This window comes from Colius striatus, chromosome 2, assembly GCF_028858725.1.
Source record: "Colius striatus isolate bColStr4 chromosome 2, bColStr4.1.hap1, whole genome shotgun sequence".
In the NCBI taxonomy this organism is placed as follows: Eukaryota; Metazoa; Chordata; class Aves; order Coliiformes; family Coliidae; genus Colius; species Colius striatus.
The window spans coordinates 76,971,630-76,993,525 of NC_084760.1; the positions used below are offsets into that span (position 1 = coordinate 76,971,630).

A 21,896-nucleotide genomic window follows, 5' to 3' on the forward strand; every position below is an offset into this window, starting at 1 on the left:
TCTGTAATGAAAACTTTGCATGTATGATGAGTGTGCATAGTCTATAAACAGTTTTCTGTTTTGTTACTTTGATGTTTTTACTTTGTAGCAAGAACCAAGTAAAGGAAGATATTTCTCTTGGGTTTACAGTACTCTTAACAATTAGTAAGATATTAAATTGAAAGTGTGTTTTATCATTTCTTTTCTAAATGTTTTTGTTTTATTTGTTTGTTTCATGCCAGTGAGTACCTTTGGGGTTACCCCAGCAGTTGGTGGCCTCTCTTCTGGAACGGTTGGGGAAGCCTCGACAGCACTGAGTTCAGCAGCCCAGGTAGCTTTGCAGTCTCTCTCTCATGCAATGGCCTCAGCCGAGCAACAGCTCCAGGTGCTGCAAGAGAAACAGCAGCAGCTTTTGAAGCTTCAGCAACAGGTTGGAGGCTATTTGGCTATTTTTTAATGCTGTCTCTAAACTTCAAAAGCTGAGAAAGTGGTTGCAGAGATAGTTGCCCTTTTTTTTCTTTTTTTTTCTTTTTTCTTCATAGTGAATTTGAGGAAGGAACAGCTCTGCACTGAGGATCACTCTTGTTAAGCAAAATGCTGCTTTGGTCTTTCAGATTTGATTTTTGTGTATTTTGGGGGTGGGTTGTGAGTTTGTAATGAAAACTAAGTCTTAATACGTATCAGTCTAAAATTGAAAAAGCCCACTGGAATGAAAAGCACAGTTGCTGACACGGGCAAGCACCAATCATAAAGCCGTTGTCACTATGAAGCTTGGCTGCGCTTACTCTACTTTGCAATTCAGTGGTAGTTTTTAATTATTTTTTTATTACTCCCATTAATGACTTGATTATTCATGTTCCTCAGCGAGGTCAAATTGAATAGAGTTTCATTTTTCAGCTTGTAGTTGGACATCTAACATGCTGATGTTGAAGGTAGTTGTATTGATTAAATCTAATTTTCTAATGAAAGTTGAACTTGTAGTTCAATACTACTACTGTGTTCACAAGCAGTATATCTACTACATATACTGCTTTTATTTTCCCCACAGAAAGCTAAGCTGGAAGCAAAACTGCATCAGACAACAGCGGCGGCAGCAGCAGCAGCATCAGCAGTTGGTCCTGTTCACAACTCTGTGCCTTCTAATCCAGTAGCAGCCCCAGGGTTCTTCATTCATCCTTCAGATGTTATTCCACCTACACCAAAAACAACTCCTCTATTCATGACACCACCTTTGACTCCACCTAATGAGGCAGTTTCTGCTGTTATTAATGCAGAGCTTGCTCAGCTTTTCCCTGGTTCAGTCATTGATCCCCCAACAGTGAACCTTGCAGCACATAACAAAACTACAAGCAAGTCTAGAACGGTAATTGTTTTGTTTTGTTTTGTTGTCTTGTATCTGTAAGCTACTGGAAGCCTTATCAGGATCTAGTTAGTACTTGAGTGCTAGTAATATTGCTTTTTTTTTTTTTTTTGGATGAGATGTGAAAACTATCACTAAATTTAGACTATATGAAAAGGAAGACTTCTGAAAGCAAGATAGAATCATTGACTACCTCAAATGGTTTGGTTTAGTTGGAGGTAGCTTAACTGTATAAGGAGTTATTAGTCCCTTGAACGGAGTAGTTAATATATTTTGATGGTTCATGCTCAAATCTAAATGTAGTGAAGTGTTTTCAAAATCTTTAAAACACAAGAGGTTTCCTTATGGTCTTTTGTAATGAACAGCTAATTATAAATGCATATATTTTAATGACTTAATGTTGCTGATGTTTTCCCACTCCTCAGAATCCACTTGGATCTGGTCTTGCTCTTGCAATATCTCACGCTTCACATTTTCTTCAACCTCCACCTCATCAGTCAATTATTATAGAGCGAATGCACTCAGGTAAAACCAAAATTCCTAATAATAATTTTGACATGTTTTGTAGTAAGAAGTGGAAGTTGCTTATCTGCAGTTTCATTTGGCTTTCTGAAAAAAAATATATTTCTCAGTTTGCATTTCTGTTGTATCTGGAGATTTAGGACCAAGCATTCAGGGATTTTTATTAAGTTGAAAAATCCTGGAGGCTTTGGAAATACTTGGAGTCTCTGGACAGAGCACCTGTTCTGAAATAATGCATAAAAAGCAGAACAAAGAGGGCAAGCTGTAGTGGGAGATTCTGAGATTGTGCATCTGTTTTTAACCTCAAATGTACACCTTTTTAAACAATACATAAACTAGGATTTTGTTGTTAGAGAAGCAATGTCTCTTCAGTAATTAGCACAGACTGCTATTTTAGGCAATCCTGTGGTTTTCCCTTAGGAGCAAGAAGATTCGTGACCTTAGATTTTGGAAGACCTATATTGCTGACGGATGTACTGATTCCCACTTGTGGAGATTTGGCTTCTTTGTCAATTGACATCTGGACTTTAGGAGAAGAAGTGGATGGAAGACGACTGGTAGTGGCCACTGACATCAGCACACATTCACTTATTTTACATGACTTGTTGCCACCCCCAGTTTGCAGGTTTATGAAGGTAAAAGGAGATAGACTGCATACTCTGTCTTTTAAACTCTTTTTAAACTTGGTGTTTACTTTGCCTGTTTTGATACAGTTGTGTTACGGTAGAGTTGCGATCTCTTTCAGATCACTGTTATTGGTCGATATGGTAGCACAAATGCCAGAGCAAAAATCCCACTAGGATTCTATTATGGCCACACCTACATCTTACCCTTTGAAAATGAGCTGAAACTAATGCATGATCCCCTCAGAGGAGAAGGTGAAACTGCAAATCAACCGGAAATTGATCAACATTTGGCAATGATGGTTGCATTGCAAGAAGACATACAGTGCAGGTTAGAAGCAAATAGTAATGTGTACTTTCTAGTTATTTTAACTTAAAACACTGGGGTCATACTGTTGCAGATTTTTCTTCTTCCCATTATATTTGTCAGGCCAAAAAAAACCTCTGCCTTTGTAGAGTTATTACAGTGAATCCAGTTACTGTGCAGTTGTTACAGTAACAAAGGTTACACTCTGTTTTTTTCGTATCTGTTTTGACAGTGTATTCAGAATGGACCAGAAGTTGTGTTTTAGCAGGGTGACTGTCAAATGTATTGCTCTTTGCTAATGTCTACTGAATTGTACATTGGAATGTTTCCCTTTAGGTACAATTTGGCCTGTCATCGGTTAGAAATCCTTCTGCAGAGTATTGACCTGCCACCACTCAATAGTGCTAACAATGCCCAGTACTTTTTACGAAAGCCAGACAAGGCAGTAGAAGAAGATAGCAGAGTATTTTCTGCTTACCAGGACTGCATTCAGCTACAGCTTCAACTCAACTTGGCTCACCATGCTGTTCAGAGACTCAAAGTAGCTTTAGGTGCAAGCAGGAAAACGCTGAAGGAGCAATCTGATCCAAAAGAGTTGATTCAAATGTCATCCACAGAACAGTTACGGACCATCATTAGATACTTACTGGATACTTTGCTTAGTTTGCTTCATTCTTCCAATGGTTAGTATTTTTTGAGGTTTTGATTTTTTTTCATATTAGTAGAAACAATTTGAAAATGTTTCCATTTCTTGATCTGTAATTTCCTGCTATAGAACTTTTAAACTATGAGCATAGCTCTGAACAGATATGATTTACTATGATTGTAGTAGCTGGTAATATAGTGTAATGTAGCATCAAGCTGACCTAACCACTTCCTGTTCTTGAAAAGGATAGGTGAGGGTGCTGAGGTCCTTCTCGCTCTTCCATAGTCTTGGCTGCATATTCCTTTTGTTCATATAGTCTTAAGATACTTTTGTGGCTTCATTCAGTTTGCTGAAATGACAAAAGACTGCCCAAACAGAATACTCATTTTGTTTTCATAGGTAGAATCAGCTTGTGGAGATACCTGTGAGCATTGAATCCTGCGCGACACTGGGGATGGTTAGACAGTTAGAAGTGGGGAAGGGAAGCAGGAGTTGCTTCTGTGGGGGAATAAAAAAATCATAAAACCATATCTCTACTCAGTTAATGATTTTTTTAAATATCCAGTAAGGATTTTATTTCCTAAATTTTCCATTGAAAGAGTTCTTGGAGAACTGAAATTAAAAAGACTGAGTAGGAGTGATGGGATTTTAAGTTGTGGGGGTTTTTTTTTAATCAAAAAAACAAAAGGCAGAACATTGTTCTGTTGACAGGTGGATCTGTCATGTAATTTTCTGTGCCACTTTGTTCTCAAGCATAATGAAAGTTTGATTTTTACTTTCTGTCAGAATGGTGTATTTGCACTGACATGAAATTTTGCTTTTGACCAAATGGCCTGGTCTTTATAGGTTACCTGTGAATTATCATCTCGCTATCTCTTCCCTCCTCCTTCCCCCCTGTACCAATTAGTCTAATCATAATAGTTTTTGAAACTTTCTGCAGACTTTTTCCTCCTATGTTTTCAAGACATTGTCTCCTTAAATATCATTGCTTCCACTTTTCTTTAAAGGACACTCTGTTCCTGTGGTTCTGCAAAGTACTTTTCATGCTCAGGCTTGTGAAGAACTGTTTAAACACCTGTGTATCAGTGGAACCCCAAAGATACGATTGCATACTGGCCTTCTGCTCGTTCAGCTCTGCGGAGGAGAAAGATGGTGGGGTCAGTTTCTCTCAAACGTACTGCAGGAATTATACAATTCAGAGCAACTTCTCATATTCCCACAAGACAGGTAATGTGTAAGTCTATATTGATACATTAACTGTGGGTCACTCAATTCCATTGTTCATAACTTAACATTGGAATTGATAAAATGTGACTAAAGAATACTTACCTATCCAATTGATTTAAGATGTTCAAAAAAAGCACTGCAAATATCTGATTGCAGTTATTTACTGCACCTTTTTGCTGCTTGCATCACAATAAGTTGCCCTTTTTCCTTATTTTGAGATATGTACATGCCTAGTAGGATTGCTCCCCAGTGTCAAAAATTGCCTTCTTTATCAGCCTTAAATGCACCTTCATCATAGAGCTACTCTTCTTATGCGTTTGGAAGTAAGATTGAGAGTGTTAAGCACACCATTAGCATTTAACACAAAAGATTTCTCTGAAATAAGAATAAACAATTAGAGATTATTGTCTGAGGACTTCAATATCCTAAACGTTAGCATTTTATTTGAATTGGACATATCTGCTGTTCTCTGACTTTCTGTTTTCTTTGGAGACCAACGTTTATATTTTTATATGTTTTTAAAATTGAAGAATATAAGAATACATGCATTTAATTCACTGTCCCTACTATTTGGTGTATCATGTGTAGTAGGAAGTAAGATGGATGAGCTCGTTTCAGATGTATGAAGTGGAATGCTCTGCTGACCTCTTGAGGGTGAAAGGAAATGTTCACCCTAAAATACTGCATTATCCTTACAACAATAGAACATGAAATCCAGTTCACTTGCTGAGGTGCAGTAGTGCTTTCTATAACAATCTGCTTGTGTCTCAGATGAAAGTCTAGGGGAATATTGTTCTATAAAGGGTGTTTCAGAATATTACCAGATCTGAAAAAGAAATAAAATTTTAAACATGTAAATTTTATTTTTAGGGTCTTCATGTTGCTTTCTTGCATTGGCCAAAGATCGCTTAGCAACAGTGGTGTTTTAGAAAGTTTACTTAATCTCCTGGATAACCTGCTGTCACCACTGCAACCTCATTTACCTGTGCACAGAAGAACTGAAGGTAGCCCTTGGGAAACTGTTTTACATACTCATTATAAACTAGAAAATTGAAAGTCTAGCTCACAATTTTTGGTGTATTAACAGAAGAAATCACTCTTACTATATTTCCAAAACACAGTTGTCTTAAAATGTGCTGAAACTTCTTATTCTTTAGGTGCTAAAAGATTCCTCCCCACACACCCACATTTAAACCTAAGCAAAATCTCTTTGGTTGCTTTTAATTCAGCTAGGAAGATTGAAAGTTTTAACAAAGTGAGGGGTGCATGCAATGTGTAGATGGATCTAGTGACCAGTGATTGACTTTGGAATTCAGTGTTTTGGGAAGAAGTGCCCCTTTTTGCTCATGAGATCCTTTCTAAATTTCAAGTTCTTGAGCTAAAATGCATTTCTGAGGACGTTTGGTAGGTGTATCTGCAAACTACTTGGGGTGTGTTTTTGTGATCGCAAGTAATTTACTTTTTTTGACCCTAAAAAAAATTACTGAAATTATCTTTTTCAAACTTGATTTCCTTTGAGTGTTTTCTTAGCTTTCCTGAGTTTGAAGAAAATGCTTGCTTTCGAAAGCATTGAACTCTAGGCTACTTCATTTGTTGCAAAGCATTGTAGAAGATAGGTTGTTTAAAATTCTTAGCGTTGTGAGGTTGATAAATGCCAGCTGAGATTCTGTCCTTACTTTTTACTTTGTCTCCTGATGCAAACAAACCTGCAGCTGGTGTCAGAAGCTGTCCTTTTGCTTCCCATTGATCTACCATGTACTTTATCTTGGCCATATCCTGATGTAGTCTCTAACTAGTTTGAGGCAAATCCAAGCTTACATCTCCTCTACCTCTGTTTGCACTCTCCCCACAGCTGCCAATTCCTTTCATAGCTCTTGCCTTACTAGTTGTCCTCACGGAGGACTTTAGGAAGCAGAAGTAACTGATACTTCAGAGCTTTATTTGCTGGTCTTCCAGCTTCCTTCCTCCTGGACAGTACAGGTGAGTACTAGGGCATTATTATGTGTGGTGGAAGCATCAGGTGCAGCAGAAGAAATTCCTATTTGAAAACTATCACGCATAACTAAGTGTCAAAGGGGTGAGAACTTACTGGGGAAAAAGTCAGAAAACAAAGAAAAATGAGAGCAAGAGGTGAGTGTTGTGGATAGAGAGAAGTTAGAAACTTTGAGGCAGAGGGGTAAAAAAAGGAATAAGCTGAAGACACTTGGAGAGAGGGAGAGAAGCTAAAAAAATTTAAATTTTTAAGAGATAAAAGGAAAAGAAATGCACTTATTGAAACAGAGGTATGAAAAGATATATACTTCACTTTGCAGCAGGCTCCAAGCTCCTTTCTTTTTATTCTGCCAACCAAAAATGGTTGCTACCCTTTTCTGTTCTTGGAATGTAGTCTGCAGTCTCTATTCAAGTCCTGTTACAGGGAGGTTTCCAGTTAATCTGCCTGCTTGGAGTGGGCTTTTTTCTACCAATGTGGACAGAAAAGGGAGTTAGCAGCCAGGGCCTGCATCCTATTGCTTGGGCTGCCACCATCTACATGTGATTTTGGAAAAGTCATTTTCTGCACCTCAGTTTTCTTGTTTGACCTGGGATTAACAGTAGCTCAAGTTAATTAAAGCTTCTTTTGCAGTCAGTGCATGAAAAATGTAGTGTAGTCAAATGTGGCTCAGCACAGTGCTCAGATATGAAAATGTGCATGTAACCTCTAGTACTGATGAGTTTGCTGTATGGATATTATGTAAAGCTATTTACATAATGCCTGTGATTAAATGGATATGAATTGTAGGTTTCTGGTCTTTATTGAGCACTCATGTGTTCTCTTTAGAACTGTTCATTTGGATTTGCTCACGCATACAAAGATATTTTCTTGCATGTGTAAGATACAGGCTTTTTCCCTTCTGCCTGTACAAAAATACTGTATTCAGTGTATGGGTCTGAATAGCCAATAGCCAATCATAAGTGCTACCAGCATGTTTCATCTAGTCTGAACTCAGTCTTCGCTTTCCTGCATCTTACTCAAACAGCTACATGAAAATATGTTAACAAAGGAGTAAAAATGAAGGTATTTGGATACACAGTTAGAACTGTCTTGTTGGAGCAGTGGTCAGTGGAGGAATTACACACTGTGGCGTCTGAGACATCTAACTCGTGCTTTTGTGTGAGCAGCTGGCATTCTGCTTTTGATATGTAGGAAATTTAGACGTAGATATAGTATTTTTTACTTTTTAAGAAACACTGGTGTTTAATTTTTAGCTTTAACAGTAGAGGTGAAGCTTTTGACTTCTGACTTGATCAGACTATAAGAACATTCTCTCTCGCATCTCAGTTCTGTAGTGAGTATTTGATTTCTTCCCTCATTTCTGGGTGCTTAGGTTCTTATCCTCTTTTTTTTTTTAAGAAAAAAAATCTTTGTGGCCTAATGAAATGTGTGCCCTCTAGTGCTTTTTATAATTTCTTTAAAACTAGTTCATTAAAGCTTTAAAACTTCATTAAGGCAGTTAAATCTATTTATTTTGAAGGAGTTTTAGACATTCCCATGATCAGCTGGGTTGTAATGCTGGTGTCCAGACTACTGGATTATGTAGCTACTGTTGAAGATGAAGCTGCCACAGCAAAGAAACCTCTGAATGGAAAGGAGAGGGAACGTTTTTTGACAGGTATGTAACAGTATCAAAACTTCCTTCTGTGACTTGGAGTCATTCAAATGCTTAAAATGTTTTTTTAGTTAACTTGGAAAGTGAGATTTTAAAAACACATGTTGTGATCATTTTATCTACACTGTTGTTTGCTTATTTACATTCCCTTTTCTTCAGAAATACAACCTCTTCCTTTTTTCTTTATTTAAGCAAAAAATATGGGGTTGAGTTTCATTTGTAAAATGTCTGTTATTATTGTCTTGTGACTCTGAGACCTGGCACTTGTGAGTACACCATGTTGAGACAGTTATTGTGAGAAAGGGCAACAGTATGACTTTATAACTGCTTTTACAATTGCCATGGTATTTGTTTCAAGTTCTTAAAATGCTTTTTTTTGTCTGTTTATTTATATTATTATTATTATATAAGTGGGTTAATTATGGTTTTCTTTGAACATTTTCTAAAAATGAAAATGATAAAGCTTTTGCATAATGAAGTTGTTCAGATGTTTTTAGTTAGGATGGTCTTGCTTACCTCCTTACATGTTTTCAAAATAATGAAAACTACATGGTACCACTGTGCTTTAAAATTACATAGAAATATTACCATCAGTGGTGATAGTTGAATGATACCGAGACCTATATTATGCTTGTTTTGGTAGAATTTAGTGTATGGAGATGTCAGCCATTGCTGCAAGATAAGTGCTTTTCTCTGGAGTTAGGTAAGGTTTAATGAGATAGATTAATATTTTCCTTTTTTTCTGTTTCCTTTAGGAAACCAGTGGAGTTTTATAAATAATAGCCTTCACACTCAGAGTCTGAGCAGATCTACTAAAGGCAACAGTAGCCTAGATAGATTGTATTCTCGAAAGATCAGAAAACAGCTTGTTCATCATAAACAGGTGACTTCCAGCATGGTAGTGGCTATTTTCATAGATGTATACTTCATTTCTAGTTTACTTCATTTCTTGAAAGAACAGCTTTGGCCTTGGGACGCATTCAGCCTTGCTTTTGCATAGGTCTGATCCTGTAGCTAAAGGCTGCCTAACTTCTCTGACATTTGTCTCAAACTGCAGGGCATGGGATCTGCTGGAAAAACAGATGTTGGAGTGCACTGTTGCACTCTGTGGCCCATATTGGACAATAAATATAATCTGCTTTCTAGAGAAATCTGAGTATACCTGACTGCAGACACCTAAATTGTGGTTTAAAAATAAGTAATTCTCAAGATGTAAAATTTTGATTTTAATTGCAACCATGCAGGTTTTATGACCCTGGGCATGTATGTCTTGAGCTCCTTTAAAAATACTGTTTCTTCTTGAACTTCATCTGTTCTGGGTCTACTAGTAGCATCTTATGGTGTCTTAGTTAAAATTGTATACAAACTGTATTCTAAAAGCTCAAGTTACAACCTGAAGATTACTATCATGTGAACATACTGATCCTTTTAACATCTTATTGCTTAAATTTTCATTTTTTCCTATTAACATTTTCTTTTAGCAACTTAACTTATTAAAAGCAAAACAGAAGGCTTTGGTGGAACAGATGGAAAAAGAGAAAATACAAAGCAACAAAGGATCATCATACAAACTTTTAGTAGAACAGGCAAAACTAAAGCAGGCTACTTCAAAGGTATGATGCTCTGAAACTGTAACTGACTTCTTGTCCTTTGTGTAAAAAGACCCATTCCTGCAGTCATTTTTGTCCTATGTTGACATTATTTTAAAAAGTTGTTTCATCATGGCTGCTCTCAAGTACATTCTGATGCTGAAAACAGCAGCCATCTGGAAATTACTTGCACTGTGAAAAAAGTAGTTTATCCTTCTACGGGGCTTTTTTTAGGTAGTCATGGACAAAATCACCAATGACCTTGTAACTTTGGGAAGACTCTACTGGTTGAGTAATCAGAGAAGTAATCAGAAAATAATCATGCCAATGATTGTCTCCCCAAACTAATAAATACAACTTTTGAGAATGTTTTCTGAGCTTTCTCGGGAGCTTCTCAGCTTTCTAGAAGTATTGATCACATAAGTTGTGGCATCTTGCAGCAAGCCCCAGATACTGAAGGTGGATGTGGTAGTTGAAGAATTATTTTGGGATTTCTAGAGATGATAACTAGGACTTTGCAGGGAACACAAATGTGTAAATCTTTCTAGCTACCAAACTTAGATATCTCTCTAATTACACTCTAATTCCAGAAATGATAGTGTCTGCTAGGATGACTGAAAGTAGGCCTGTGGAAAGAGGTTATAGAATGTTGGACCCTGCAGACAATCTAACGGGAAATCTCACGTCTTCCATTAATTAAGAAAAATAAAACCAACTCAAATTTAAACACCAACATAGAAGTAAAACCCTAAGATTTCACTAACTGCTTGTCATGAGCTGTTCTTTCTTGCACTTTCTTCTGCTTTATTCCAGCAGGTTATATCAAGGGTGCTACTCCAGTGGTAACCCCCTTGAGACATCTTTAAATGAGTTACTGGCTGAAATATGCTGTCCAGCTATTTAAGTTTCACTTTATAGCAGCCGTGTTGCATCAAAAGAGCATGTTGAGCTAAAGAGATTTCCCATTGCAGTATCTTAACATCTAGTTATGGTATTACTGTACACGATAATTGCATTTCAAGCAGTTTTTACTACTTTGCCTACTAATCACTTTTTCAGGTATGACAAGGTGTAACTTAAAACATTTACTGCATTTAGGAGACAGCTGAAGCTTTTGTGTTAGTAAATTCTCTTTAGTAATTACTGCTTAAGTGAGACTACAAGAGGTGTTTGTGGTGTTTCATTTTAGACTGCTTATGTACCTGATATAATGAACTAAGCTGCTAAATATGTGCCCTTGGTGGATTGAAGGATTAATAAAAGCATCTTCTTTCCCCCATTGAATTTGTAGGCCCTCAGTCAGAGAGGTTAAAGCTTAGAGCTCTGATCAAGTACTAGACTACTTAAATTTACAGTGGCTTATGGACACTTTGTACCTTAGAAATAATTGAGGAAGTTAGAAATGATTGATGAATAATCTAATGTGAAGAACTGAGAAGTCAACATTCTTTTAAGGATAAATTTCCATATTATCTATTTCTATATGCAGCTTGTTTTATGGTAACCATAGCTTTATATGCAGATGTGGAAATAAGAAAGGAATTCCTAAAATACATATTCTCAATACATTTTATGGCAAAAACAAAAAGCTTAATTGGCACTTGTGCTGAATTGGGTAATTTAGTTATGAGCCTGTCACCTGAGATATGCTACCATAACCAGTTTTTACCAATAAAGCCTTAACTCCATTCCAAATTCTTATATATTCTTAGACTTCTCTTTTTTTAAAACTTGCAACTAGTTATTACTGACTCAGATTTTCACAGGGAAAAGATTTAGAGATCAGTTTTAAAATGTAACTTGTTTCATGTTTAATTTGTGTAGCACTTCAAGGACTTAATACGCTTACGTCGGACTGCAGAATGGCCTCGTTCTACTTTAGATACAGAAGTATCAACAACAAAGGAAACTCCAGAAATTGAACCACTTCCATTTACACTGTCACATGAACGTTGTATTTCTGTAGTACAGAAGCTGGCGCTCTTTCTCTTGTCTATGGACTTTACTTGTCACGCAGATTTACTATTGTTTGTTTGTAAGGTAAAAAGAATTTGTAATGTTACTGTGTAGTTGCAATGGAGACTGCATTAAATTAGGTTCCTATTACTGTTTTGTTGCCATCTTGATAGTAAAAATCAGATGCAGCATTAAAATTTGTAGTAATTTCTGGTGAGGTAGATTTTCTGATGAGGTAGTTTTTCACCTTTTGTGTACCTTGCAATATGATGGCTTATAAATTATGTAGAGAAGTCACTTTACAAAACCATGTTTTCATATAATTCTACTTGTAAAATTCTAAAATTTAAGGCAATAAAAATACCTCTCATTTGTAAGCAAATTCTGATAATCATAGAAATTACAGCCATTACTTATTTTGTTATGGATACATAGAGATACATTTTTTTATTTTATAGGTTCTTGCAAGAATTGCAAATGCTACAAGACCAACAATTCATTTGTGTGAGATTGTAAATGAGACTCAATTGGAAAGATTATTGCTGCTTCTTGTTGGAACTGATTTTAACAGAGGAGACATCTCTTGGGGAGGAGCATGGGCTCAATATTCTCTGACTTGTATGCTTCAGGATATTCTAGCAGGTTTGTTTTAAGTTTGTGTTTTCCAGAATTAAAGGAAGAAAGTTTTGGGGTTTTTTTTTGTTGTTATGTTAGGATCTGCTCACAGTATTAAGATAGGAAAATCATAAATTTGAGATTAGTGTGGGGGAAAAAAAAGGCAACTTCAAATAGAGATTACAACCAATCCTGAATTAGTGACTTGTGCATTGAAAAGTCAATATTTGTGACCCTTATTATTTGAAAATTATTCAGAGCTTCTCCCTTGAAGAAGTAGCTCTTAGAGAATTTAGAGTTAGGTGAACGAAAACGGACTGTTGGCCTAGACACTGGGATGTTAATTTGCAACTGGAAAAAAGCTTGAAATGGAGTTGTCTGCTTAATCTAATACATAGGAGAGTTGTTGGCACCAATAGCAGCTGAAGCTATGGAAGAAAGTGCTTTGGGAGAAGATGCTGGAGCATCGGCTGGGGATTCTGATGATGCTCTCCAGCAGTCCACAGTTCAATTAGTGGAAACAATAGATGAGCCTTTGACACATGACATCACAGGTAAATTGTTCCATAATCTTGACATATAAATATATTCATATATATACTGTAAAAAGTAAAAAAACCTTTGCTTTGACTCATCTATCAAAACACTAGTAAAGGATTTTTGGTGATTGGATGATGAGTTTCTGAAAATATGGGGAGAATATGAGCAATTCTTCAAGCTGGTTTTACACCTGGTCAGAAAAAAATGTGTATTTTTCCAATTATTTAAACAACTTTATTATGTTTATTAACTTTCCCCGTAGAGTCCTAATATTAAAAGCCTTAAAATTATCTAGTAAGCATATGATATATGTTTTATAACTTACACTTGGTAGTATTAAGACTCTTTTAATCATTCAAAGGTGCTCCACCTCTGACATCTCTGGAAAAAGATAAGGACATTGACCTTGAATTACTGCAAGACTTGATGGAAGTTGATATTGATCCTTTGGATATTGATTTGGAAAAAGATCCCCTTGCAGCCAAAGTGTTCAAGGTATGAGTGTGTCATACCTGAGTTTTCAGGATAACATTTACGTGTAAAACGGTGAAATCTTTTCTCTTACACTTCATTGGTGGTATTTGATGTCTTAGACATGCATTTAGCTTTTTACAAAGTAGAACAAAAGAAAATAAATTAAAGATTATGTTCACATCTCAGCTGTATTCATATTTCACTTGACCACAAAGCACTTTACTTGTCACAGACATCCATGTAAACAAGAGATTCTGAGTTTACTTTTATTTTAGTACATATTAAAGACAACAAAAGCATAATACAAAAGAAAAATAAGATGTAGTCTTGTCTCCTTTTTATTAAGAATAGAGTGCCTTTTACTTCTGTGATGGATCTTAAGAGTTAATACAGCTAGTATTTTGTTAAAAAATAGTCAGCAGGAGCTAGTGCTCAGACTGTGAAGAGAAGCTGCCAACTTCAAAAATTGTCTGACTATGGAACAAGAAAATTATGAAATTTTCACATATAATTGGAAGCTAAACATACCAGGGATAGTAAAATTATGTTTAGATGTAACAAATATTGTCAAGGTATAGTAAAAACCAAAAATATTTTAGTTGTCAAGAAACACAGTTGTTCATTGGAAAATGTCGAGTCTCTTTTCTCTGTCCATAAGGATGATACTGTCCATTGGAGTTTGCTCACTTCTCTCACTCTTGACTTAAGCCTTCAGCCTCATTTAACTTCGTCTTAATTATCTTTCTCATCACTTGCTTGGGAAACACTGAATTTTCTTTTTTTTTTTTTTTCCCCTGTATTCCTTCATATGTCTTTCCACTGATTACATATCATACAAAGATTTTTTTTTTATCTTTACATCTCGCCCTACCAAAATTTCCACTTATTGCTCAATTTTTGCGTTAACGATGTTTCCCTCTTTTATTCTGCTTTATTTTGTGTGGCAGTACTCCTTAGTCCACTTCATCCACAGTTACCTTCATGAGCTTGTTGCCTGGTTGGACGTTGTCTGAAAACCATACAGAAAAACACTTCTTCATTCATAATCCTTAGGATTTGCATTGGTATTTCTAGTGACAGTTGATACTGGATCTTGGCATTGAAAAGACAGGCATACACAAATTGCCTTTGTATAGTCTTAGATTAATATTTTTTTCCTTGTGATCCATATGCTTTCTTAGTGCCTTAAGATATGACACTTGAGTAGAGATTATTCAACTCTTTCTTTTGCAGAACCCAGTATAATCCCTGAGCCTCACTGAGGCTTCAAGGTACTTAAGTAGTACAGTTAATAATATAGTATTCTGTCTTGATGAATAACTTCTCTCCAAATATCTCTGTGATACTGTACTTCCAAATTTACATTATGGTACAAATGTGTAAATAAAAGGTGATAACATTTACACATTGACTTCTTGAGTCCTTGAGACAGCTGACTGTATTGCTGGATGTTGACAATCACTAAGTATTCAGTAGCCTACACTGCAATAAAAATTGAAACAAAATTTACTAAAGCTATTGGATCTGATTTTATGGCTTTAATTTTTTGTAGCTTCAGTGTTTATTAGTCATTACAAATTTAACTTTTGTATTTTGGCTGTCTAAAGAGTTGATGATTATTTTTTATTTTGTTTTCTTTTATTTTCAAGCCTATAAGCAGCACCTGGTATGATTACTGGGGTGCTGATTATGGCACCTACAATTACAATCCTTACATTGGAGGTGTTGGTATTCCAGTTGCAAAACCACCAGTAACTACAGAGAAAAACGGATCACAGACTGTGAGTGTGTCAGTCTCTCAAGGTAAGCAATAAACTGAAGTTCTGTGATGCTATATGCAACATTTTTGCCTATCAAATGATGTTAGCAATCTCTGCATTCATTAAGCAAATAGGTGAAATTTTCTATATGCCACAGTTTTTCTGTGGTAACTGAGAGAATGTTATGTGAAGTTCACGTTTAAAAGAGCCTAACATAGCAGAAGATCTTATTTTCTTATATCTTTGAATGCAGACTTAATAGCTTCCAATTATTCCTGTTTTCACAGGAAATTTTGAAAGTTCTTTCGTAGTTGACTGATATTTTGCATAGTTGACTCTACCCTAAGGTATGAGGTGGCACACTTGTTTAGTTTGGAGGAGTGCTACTGAATTAGGGTGACAGATCTTTCCCCTGGCACACTGGGGAAAAACAGCTCTATCGTTTGAGAGCTTTTTACCATAGGAAAAACAAACTTAAACATATGCAGATTTAGTCGTGTGTGAGACTAAAGTGATTGTGAAAGGAAATACGTTAGTATAAATGAAATTTATTATTTTAATTATTAATTATATATTTAATGTATATAAGAGTCTTGTGCTCAGCACAGTGTGTAAGTTTCCATTTTCTACTTCTGTCATATATAGAAGTGAATCGTCCTATTAGGGATACTGAGATTTTTTTCAGTTTAGCTTATACTGTACATTTAAATTGCTTGCACAGAAAATTAGAGTAACAAATCACATATGTCTCTGATATAATTCAGTTTTACTCTGTTTGTCGCCTTGTGTAGCTTTAGATGCACGTCTGGAAGTTGGACTTGAACAGCAGGCTGAGCTGATGCTGAAAATGATGTCCACTCTGGAGGCCGATTCCATTCTACAAGCATTAACAAACACATCTCCTACATGTAACTACACGTCAAATCACTGACTTCACCTAATGACCATGATGCTTTGAGATTTGTGCTAATTTTTTCTGTAGTTACTTAGCACCTTAGAAAAAGTTAAATTTCACTTGAATTTTCTTCTGAGACTGAACTTCAGAAATATTTCTTTTTTCTTTTCAGCTATTTGAATTATGTGTAAACATATACTTAAGACATATATGTTGTGAAACTGACCAAATATGCAGTATGTCTTTTACAGTGCATTATACTGCAATGCAGGAATTGTTTTCCTTTTTTTTATGTAGGTGCAAGTAAACATTAAGTTTCCTGATTTTGTGAAGCTTCATTATGAAATTACAACAGTTTGAAAGCTGCTTTGCACCTGACAGTTTCACCCATTCAGTGATGGAAGTGAAAACAGTTGAATACAATTTTGAGCTGAACTGTTCAGTAAGATTTATGTTTTAAAGCACTGATGATGCCAATTTACTTTTGAATGTATTTTCAGTGAGCTGCGCTGCACATCTTGTTAGGACACACTTCTTTGTAGTTCTCTGGGTACCTTATAGGTGCATACAGTATTAGTTGAATATCTGATGATGGAGTAGGTTTGGTAACAATCTCAGCATTTATTCTCTGAAATTCTATTATTAACTGCGATGGTTTTACCATAATGCATGAAAGGCATCTTCCAGTTGTTTGTCTTACCATTGTGTTATCTCAAGACACTCCTATAACACATTTTTAACAAGAACTGTGAAAATGTGTGTGTAGGCTCACTTTTTGAAGATATTTTGGGAAAGTGGAGATATCTGCTGTTCAAGTATGCCTTTCACAGTATGGTAGTTAGTAGTCCAATTCAGCTAAAGACATCATTGAAGATGTTCTTTTAAATTGCAAAATTAATGTCTTTCCTTTAAATATAAAATGCAAGGAAATTACTTTTAGAAATTTGTACAAAATAATTAATGGGAGGATGGTGATACTTGTTTTATTTTTTAGTAACCCAGTCTCCTAGTGGAACAGATGATTCATTACTAAGAGGATTACATGCTGCCAACCAAAATACCCAATTGATTGTACAGTTGTCATCTATACCTATGCTGAGTGCATGCTTCAACAAACTCTTTTCCATGCTACAAGTCCATCATGTACAGGTATAGAATTATGAACTTGGAAATGTTCTGATAGTATTTTTCTGTAAATTTCAAAGTTGTATTCCTATACTTCTTAACAGGTTACTTGCATTCTAAGTATTATGTGCTATATTGCTTATATTTATAGTTGTCATGGACAAGGGTACCAACAATGTAATAGAAAAGCTGCTGAAAGCTTTTTATCAGATAAGATAGTTCCCATTACAGTTAAAAAAGTGCACATACGTTTTCATATTTAAAAACAAGTTCACTGAAAGATAATTGTTAGGTTGGTAGTGAAGAGTGTCACTAAGGGTGCAATCTCCATCTCTTCGGATTTTTGAATCCCAGCTGGATAAACCTACAGGAACCTAGCTTGACATCAGTTGACCCTTCTTCAAGCAGAAGATTGGATTGTATAACCTCCCAGACCTGAATTACCCAGTGATCATAAATGTTAAAATTAAAAGGGTGCTTTTTGAAAAGGTTTAGAAACTCATTTCTTGATACATATGAGTGCCTGTTTAGATTTTGTGTGACTTAGTCCCTCAATTATTCTTTAAAAATCTCATTTCAAGTGCAATTTGTGTGCAGTTTATGGTTGTGTTAAAGGACCTTGATGTTTCCCTAGAATAAGCTGAACAGTTATTTTCCTCAAAAGAGTTATTTAGAGGGAGTATCATTGTCTGTCTGACGGTGAGGGAGGTTTCCCAGGAATTAAATTTTCCTTTTGAATAATTGCAGTGGACTGGTAAACATCGCTTGACTATATTGAGAGGTTCCAAAAGCTTACGTGCAAACTTATTACAGTGTGTATGATTATGATACAGATATTTCTGAGCACTGTATAAAGCTGCTTTTTTAAACATATGTTTGAAGAAACTTCTTAAGAGAAACTTAACTGTATTTAGAAGAGATTGATTACAAAAACATAGCAGAATCATTTGCCAGTTAGCCTGAATTTGCTTGAATATTATGTTTATCAGAATCTTGGAAGTAGAGAGTGTGTATGTGCGTGTGTGTTCTCAGCAAAACAGCAGCAGCTGAGGATGTAGATCATAGAATCATAGAATGGCAGGGGTTGGAAGGGACCTTTAGAGATAAGACTTTCAAAATCAAAACAGATCATCTTTTATACTCTGGAGTTCTGGAAAAACACTTGAGTTTGTTATAATAGTGAGTTTTTTCCCTTTCTTTTCAGCTTGAATCACTTTTACAGTTATGGCTCACATTAAGCCTGAATTCCAGCTCCTCTGGAAGTAAAGATAGTGGCGCCGATATTTTCCTTTATAATGCTAATCGAATACCTGTCATTTCCTTGAACCAAGGTAAAATACATTAAATATGGGAAATTAATTTTCAGGATATGTAAGATCAGTGTTGGGATGATTTCTGTGATATTATTAAAGAGGTGTTGGGCTCATTATCTTCTTAACATAAACGTGTAGCTAGTATGTAACTGACGGCTGATTCCTTGCATTTAGGAAATCTCTTCAGAAATCAGATTGTAAAATTTGTTATTTCTATCATTGCTCCCAAAATGACTATTTTAATATACATTTCTTAGTCAAAGGTGAACCATGCACTTGTATGGACTTCTATGACAAATTTCTTCTCCTTACATACCATCTTAGGATCCTTTTGTTATCAAAGGTGTTGGTGAAGGGTGAAAGCCTTATTGCTTTTTGGCATCAGACTACTGATTTGGTACAAAGACATACTGAATTCTTTTTTTTCTCTATAACGTGTCATGTTATGTTGATAGTCCAATACATTAATGCCTTCTATAACGAGCCTATTAGGCTGACTTCCATGATACCGTTTCAATACCAATTCCTTTGCATTGTTCTCTGAGATGTCAGTGTCTGGGCACAGTAGAAATTTCTGTGGGCCAACCCCTGTGAACTGTTTGTGAAGCTTGTTTCCCCAATTTCCTGAAACAAAGTTGTCAAACCAAAGTAAATATTAAAAACAATCATAAATATATCACCTTACAATAGAAATAAGAAATTTATAGTAATACCCTGAAGATTAAAGCTTGGAAAAATGTGTTTTTCTTGACAGCTTCAGTAACTAGCTTCCTGTCAGTTCTGGCATGGTATCCTAATACCTTACTCCGGACATGGTGCCTTGTGCTTCACAGCCTAACTCTCATGACAAATATGCAGCTTAATGGTAAGTTTGGATTGGATTGGGTTTTTCTTTTATGTTGCCAGTTTTGGTGATGTATGAATGAGTATTACTCCCATCTGAAGGACTACCAGAACTTTCCTTTTGTTGATTTTCCATAATCTTCAGGCTTTTTATTGAATTACTTGTACCATGGTAAACCGAAACCCTAGTTGTAAAAGAAAGTGTCATTAGGAGTATGTTGTCTTCTAAAAATGTGTTTTAGGACTTGCTAGTGATCATTGGGAATTAGCTTTTTACGATGGGAAGAGGTAACAGAAAGGAAAGATTAAGGTGCTATGAGAGAGATCCTTTTTTTCTGATGCAGCTGTACTATTTTTGCTAATACACAGGCACAATTCATTGCTTATATGAAACTATCTGAAAATAAGCCCCCAGAAGCTGAATATATTACAAAATAAATCCAGCCCTTTTATTTTATTTCATTTCCCTATGTACACCAGGTTGTCTTACATTCCATATATTGCTCCATACCACTCTAGAAGTAATCTTGCTTTCTGAGTGAGATTTTTCTACAAGAAGATGAAAGAAGAAATTAAGCATCCAAATGGCTCGCTATCATATCACTATCATAAGACATCTGGCATAAGGAATGCTTTGATGGCCTTGTCATCAAGGCTAAAGAAGATATGAAATAGCTTAGAGACTGGAATCTTTTAAATCCTACATGTTAGACCAAGTCCCTCGTCTTTAAAAGAACTCTTTTAAATTCCATTTTGACTCTAAGCACATGGCTAAAGACAGTACTTACAGAAAAAAGAAACCCAGACTCACTTGGTCACTTCAAATTGCCTATATGAAGCAATTTCCCATCCTTTGACACAGCTGTTCTCCACAGTTTTCTTCAAAGGTCCTTATGAAACTCTTTTTCATATATGCCATTTCACAGGATGGCAGGGGTTGGAAGGGACTTCTAGAGATCATCCTGTCCAACCCCTGCTAAAGTAGATTCACCTTGGTCAGGCCACATGGAAACATGTCCATGTGGATTTTGAATAACTCCAAAGGAGGATAGTCCACAACCTCCCTGGGCAGCATATGCCAGGTCTCCCTCATCCTCACAGAAAATAAGTTTCTCCTCGTGTTCTAGTAGAACTTCGTGTGTTTCAAAGAATTGTCTTTGAGATGCATTTTTTTCTTCATCTTTTCACTTCCTGTGCCTGCTCTGTGCTGTTATTTAGAGATGAGTCTCACAAAAATCTGCTGGAATTTTTGCTATTAAGTGAAGCAGGACAGCTGTGAATAAATTAATGGAAGAGACTTAATTGATATTCACAAGCAGACCTCCATCTTACTCTTGGTATTTAAGCACAGAACATGGACTGATTTATTAGGATAACAGTGTGTGTAGTTAACACCCATGTGTATTTTCAACACTCCAGTTGGTAACAGTAGACTAGCAATTTCCAAAAATTATGCTGTGTATACCACCAAGACCATATGCAAACCTTCTCCAAGTGGTATGAGTTTAAGTGTTGTGCTCTGACACTGACAGACAGGCAGCTGCCTGTTTGCAGGAGTCTGTGAGGCAGTTGCCCAGCATCAGTATTTGATGTGAATGAAAAGCTGCTCAGAAGCAACTCATCACAGGCACACTTCAGCATATGAATGTGATTGTGGATTTTTGTGGATTTAAGATTGCCAGCCCAAAGTTAGAGTTGAGTTGTAAAGGGCTGGAGATGCAAGATTGCTGGAGGATAAAGAAAAGGGTTAAAGATGTGTCTCATTTTATGTATGTGTGTGGATTAACACAGATACAGGTCCCTTAACTGCCCCTTTTGTCATACTCACAGATAGAACCTGGAGCTAAGTAGATTTAAACACCCATCATCTGGGATCTTCTGTGCCAGAATTCGTTAGCAGCTAGGGATATGAGATATTTGTTCTATCTCAGTGGCACTAAGCTGTCACATTAAGAAGTAATCTCTGTTCAGTTCTTGACAACTGAAGGTAGGATGCACCAGAGCACTTCTACAATCAATAATTTTGGTTTTCATGTGCTTCAGTTCAGAACTGGGACTAATAGTAACCTCTTAAGCCCTTACACGCAATGTCTCACAGGAGTTCTCAACAACTTCTAATTTTCAAGATCCTCCTTTCCCGGAGCAATAGGCTTTTGTGGTTTGGATATTTTTTATTTGGTATATACAGCCAGTAGGGAGCAAACGATTTAAGGACAAGTTGTTCTTAAGACTGGTGAAATACAAATAACGTGTCACCTTTCTTTGGAGTGAGGCTTCAGTTGTATCCTCTTTAGTTTTGTAACCTTTTAAGCTGTGAAGTACAAATAGTTTACATATCTTTGCTGTATTGACAGGTGAGGGAGCACTGGAACGGGCTGCCCAGATGGGTTGTGGAGTCTCCTTCTCTGGAGACATTCAAGACCCACCTGGATGAGTACTTGTGTGACTTATTGTAGGTGGTCCTGCTCTGGCAGG

The 21,896-nt window shown here is 36.2% G+C and overlaps 1 protein-coding gene across 5 annotated transcripts in view; it reads left to right on the top strand.

Moving 5' to 3' along the window:
* Positions 1 to 21,896, top strand: part of BIRC6 (baculoviral IAP repeat containing 6) — a 178,083-nt gene that overhangs the window by 55,362 nt on the left and 100,825 nt on the right. For 3 of the 5 annotated variants that reach the window (XM_061991164.1, XM_061991166.1, XM_061991165.1), the window contains exons 24-43: positions 222 to 409; positions 1,028 to 1,342; positions 1,765 to 1,864; positions 2,282 to 2,496; positions 2,607 to 2,815; positions 3,128 to 3,474; positions 4,445 to 4,664; positions 5,535 to 5,668; positions 8,177 to 8,314; positions 9,067 to 9,194; positions 9,793 to 9,924; positions 11,725 to 11,940; positions 12,315 to 12,498; positions 12,870 to 13,025; positions 13,373 to 13,506; positions 15,135 to 15,288; positions 16,037 to 16,153; positions 17,135 to 17,289; positions 18,470 to 18,596; positions 19,333 to 19,443. In XM_061991164.1, the coding sequence (XP_061847148.1) occupies positions 222 to 409; positions 1,028 to 1,342; positions 1,765 to 1,864; positions 2,282 to 2,496; positions 2,607 to 2,815; positions 3,128 to 3,474; positions 4,445 to 4,664; positions 5,535 to 5,668; positions 8,177 to 8,314; positions 9,067 to 9,194; positions 9,793 to 9,924; positions 11,725 to 11,940; positions 12,315 to 12,498; positions 12,870 to 13,025; positions 13,373 to 13,506; positions 15,135 to 15,288; positions 16,037 to 16,153; positions 17,135 to 17,289; positions 18,470 to 18,596; positions 19,333 to 19,443 (3,480 nt within the window). The remainder of the gene's footprint in view (positions 1 to 221; positions 410 to 1,027; positions 1,343 to 1,764; positions 1,865 to 2,281; positions 2,497 to 2,606; positions 2,816 to 3,127; positions 3,475 to 4,444; positions 4,665 to 5,534; positions 5,669 to 8,176; positions 8,315 to 9,066; positions 9,195 to 9,792; positions 9,925 to 11,724; positions 11,941 to 12,314; positions 12,499 to 12,869; positions 13,026 to 13,372; positions 13,507 to 15,134; positions 15,289 to 16,036; positions 16,154 to 17,134; positions 17,290 to 18,469; positions 18,597 to 19,332; positions 19,444 to 21,896) is intronic. The other 2 variants (XM_061991167.1, XM_061991168.1) reach the window with 2 other exon arrangements.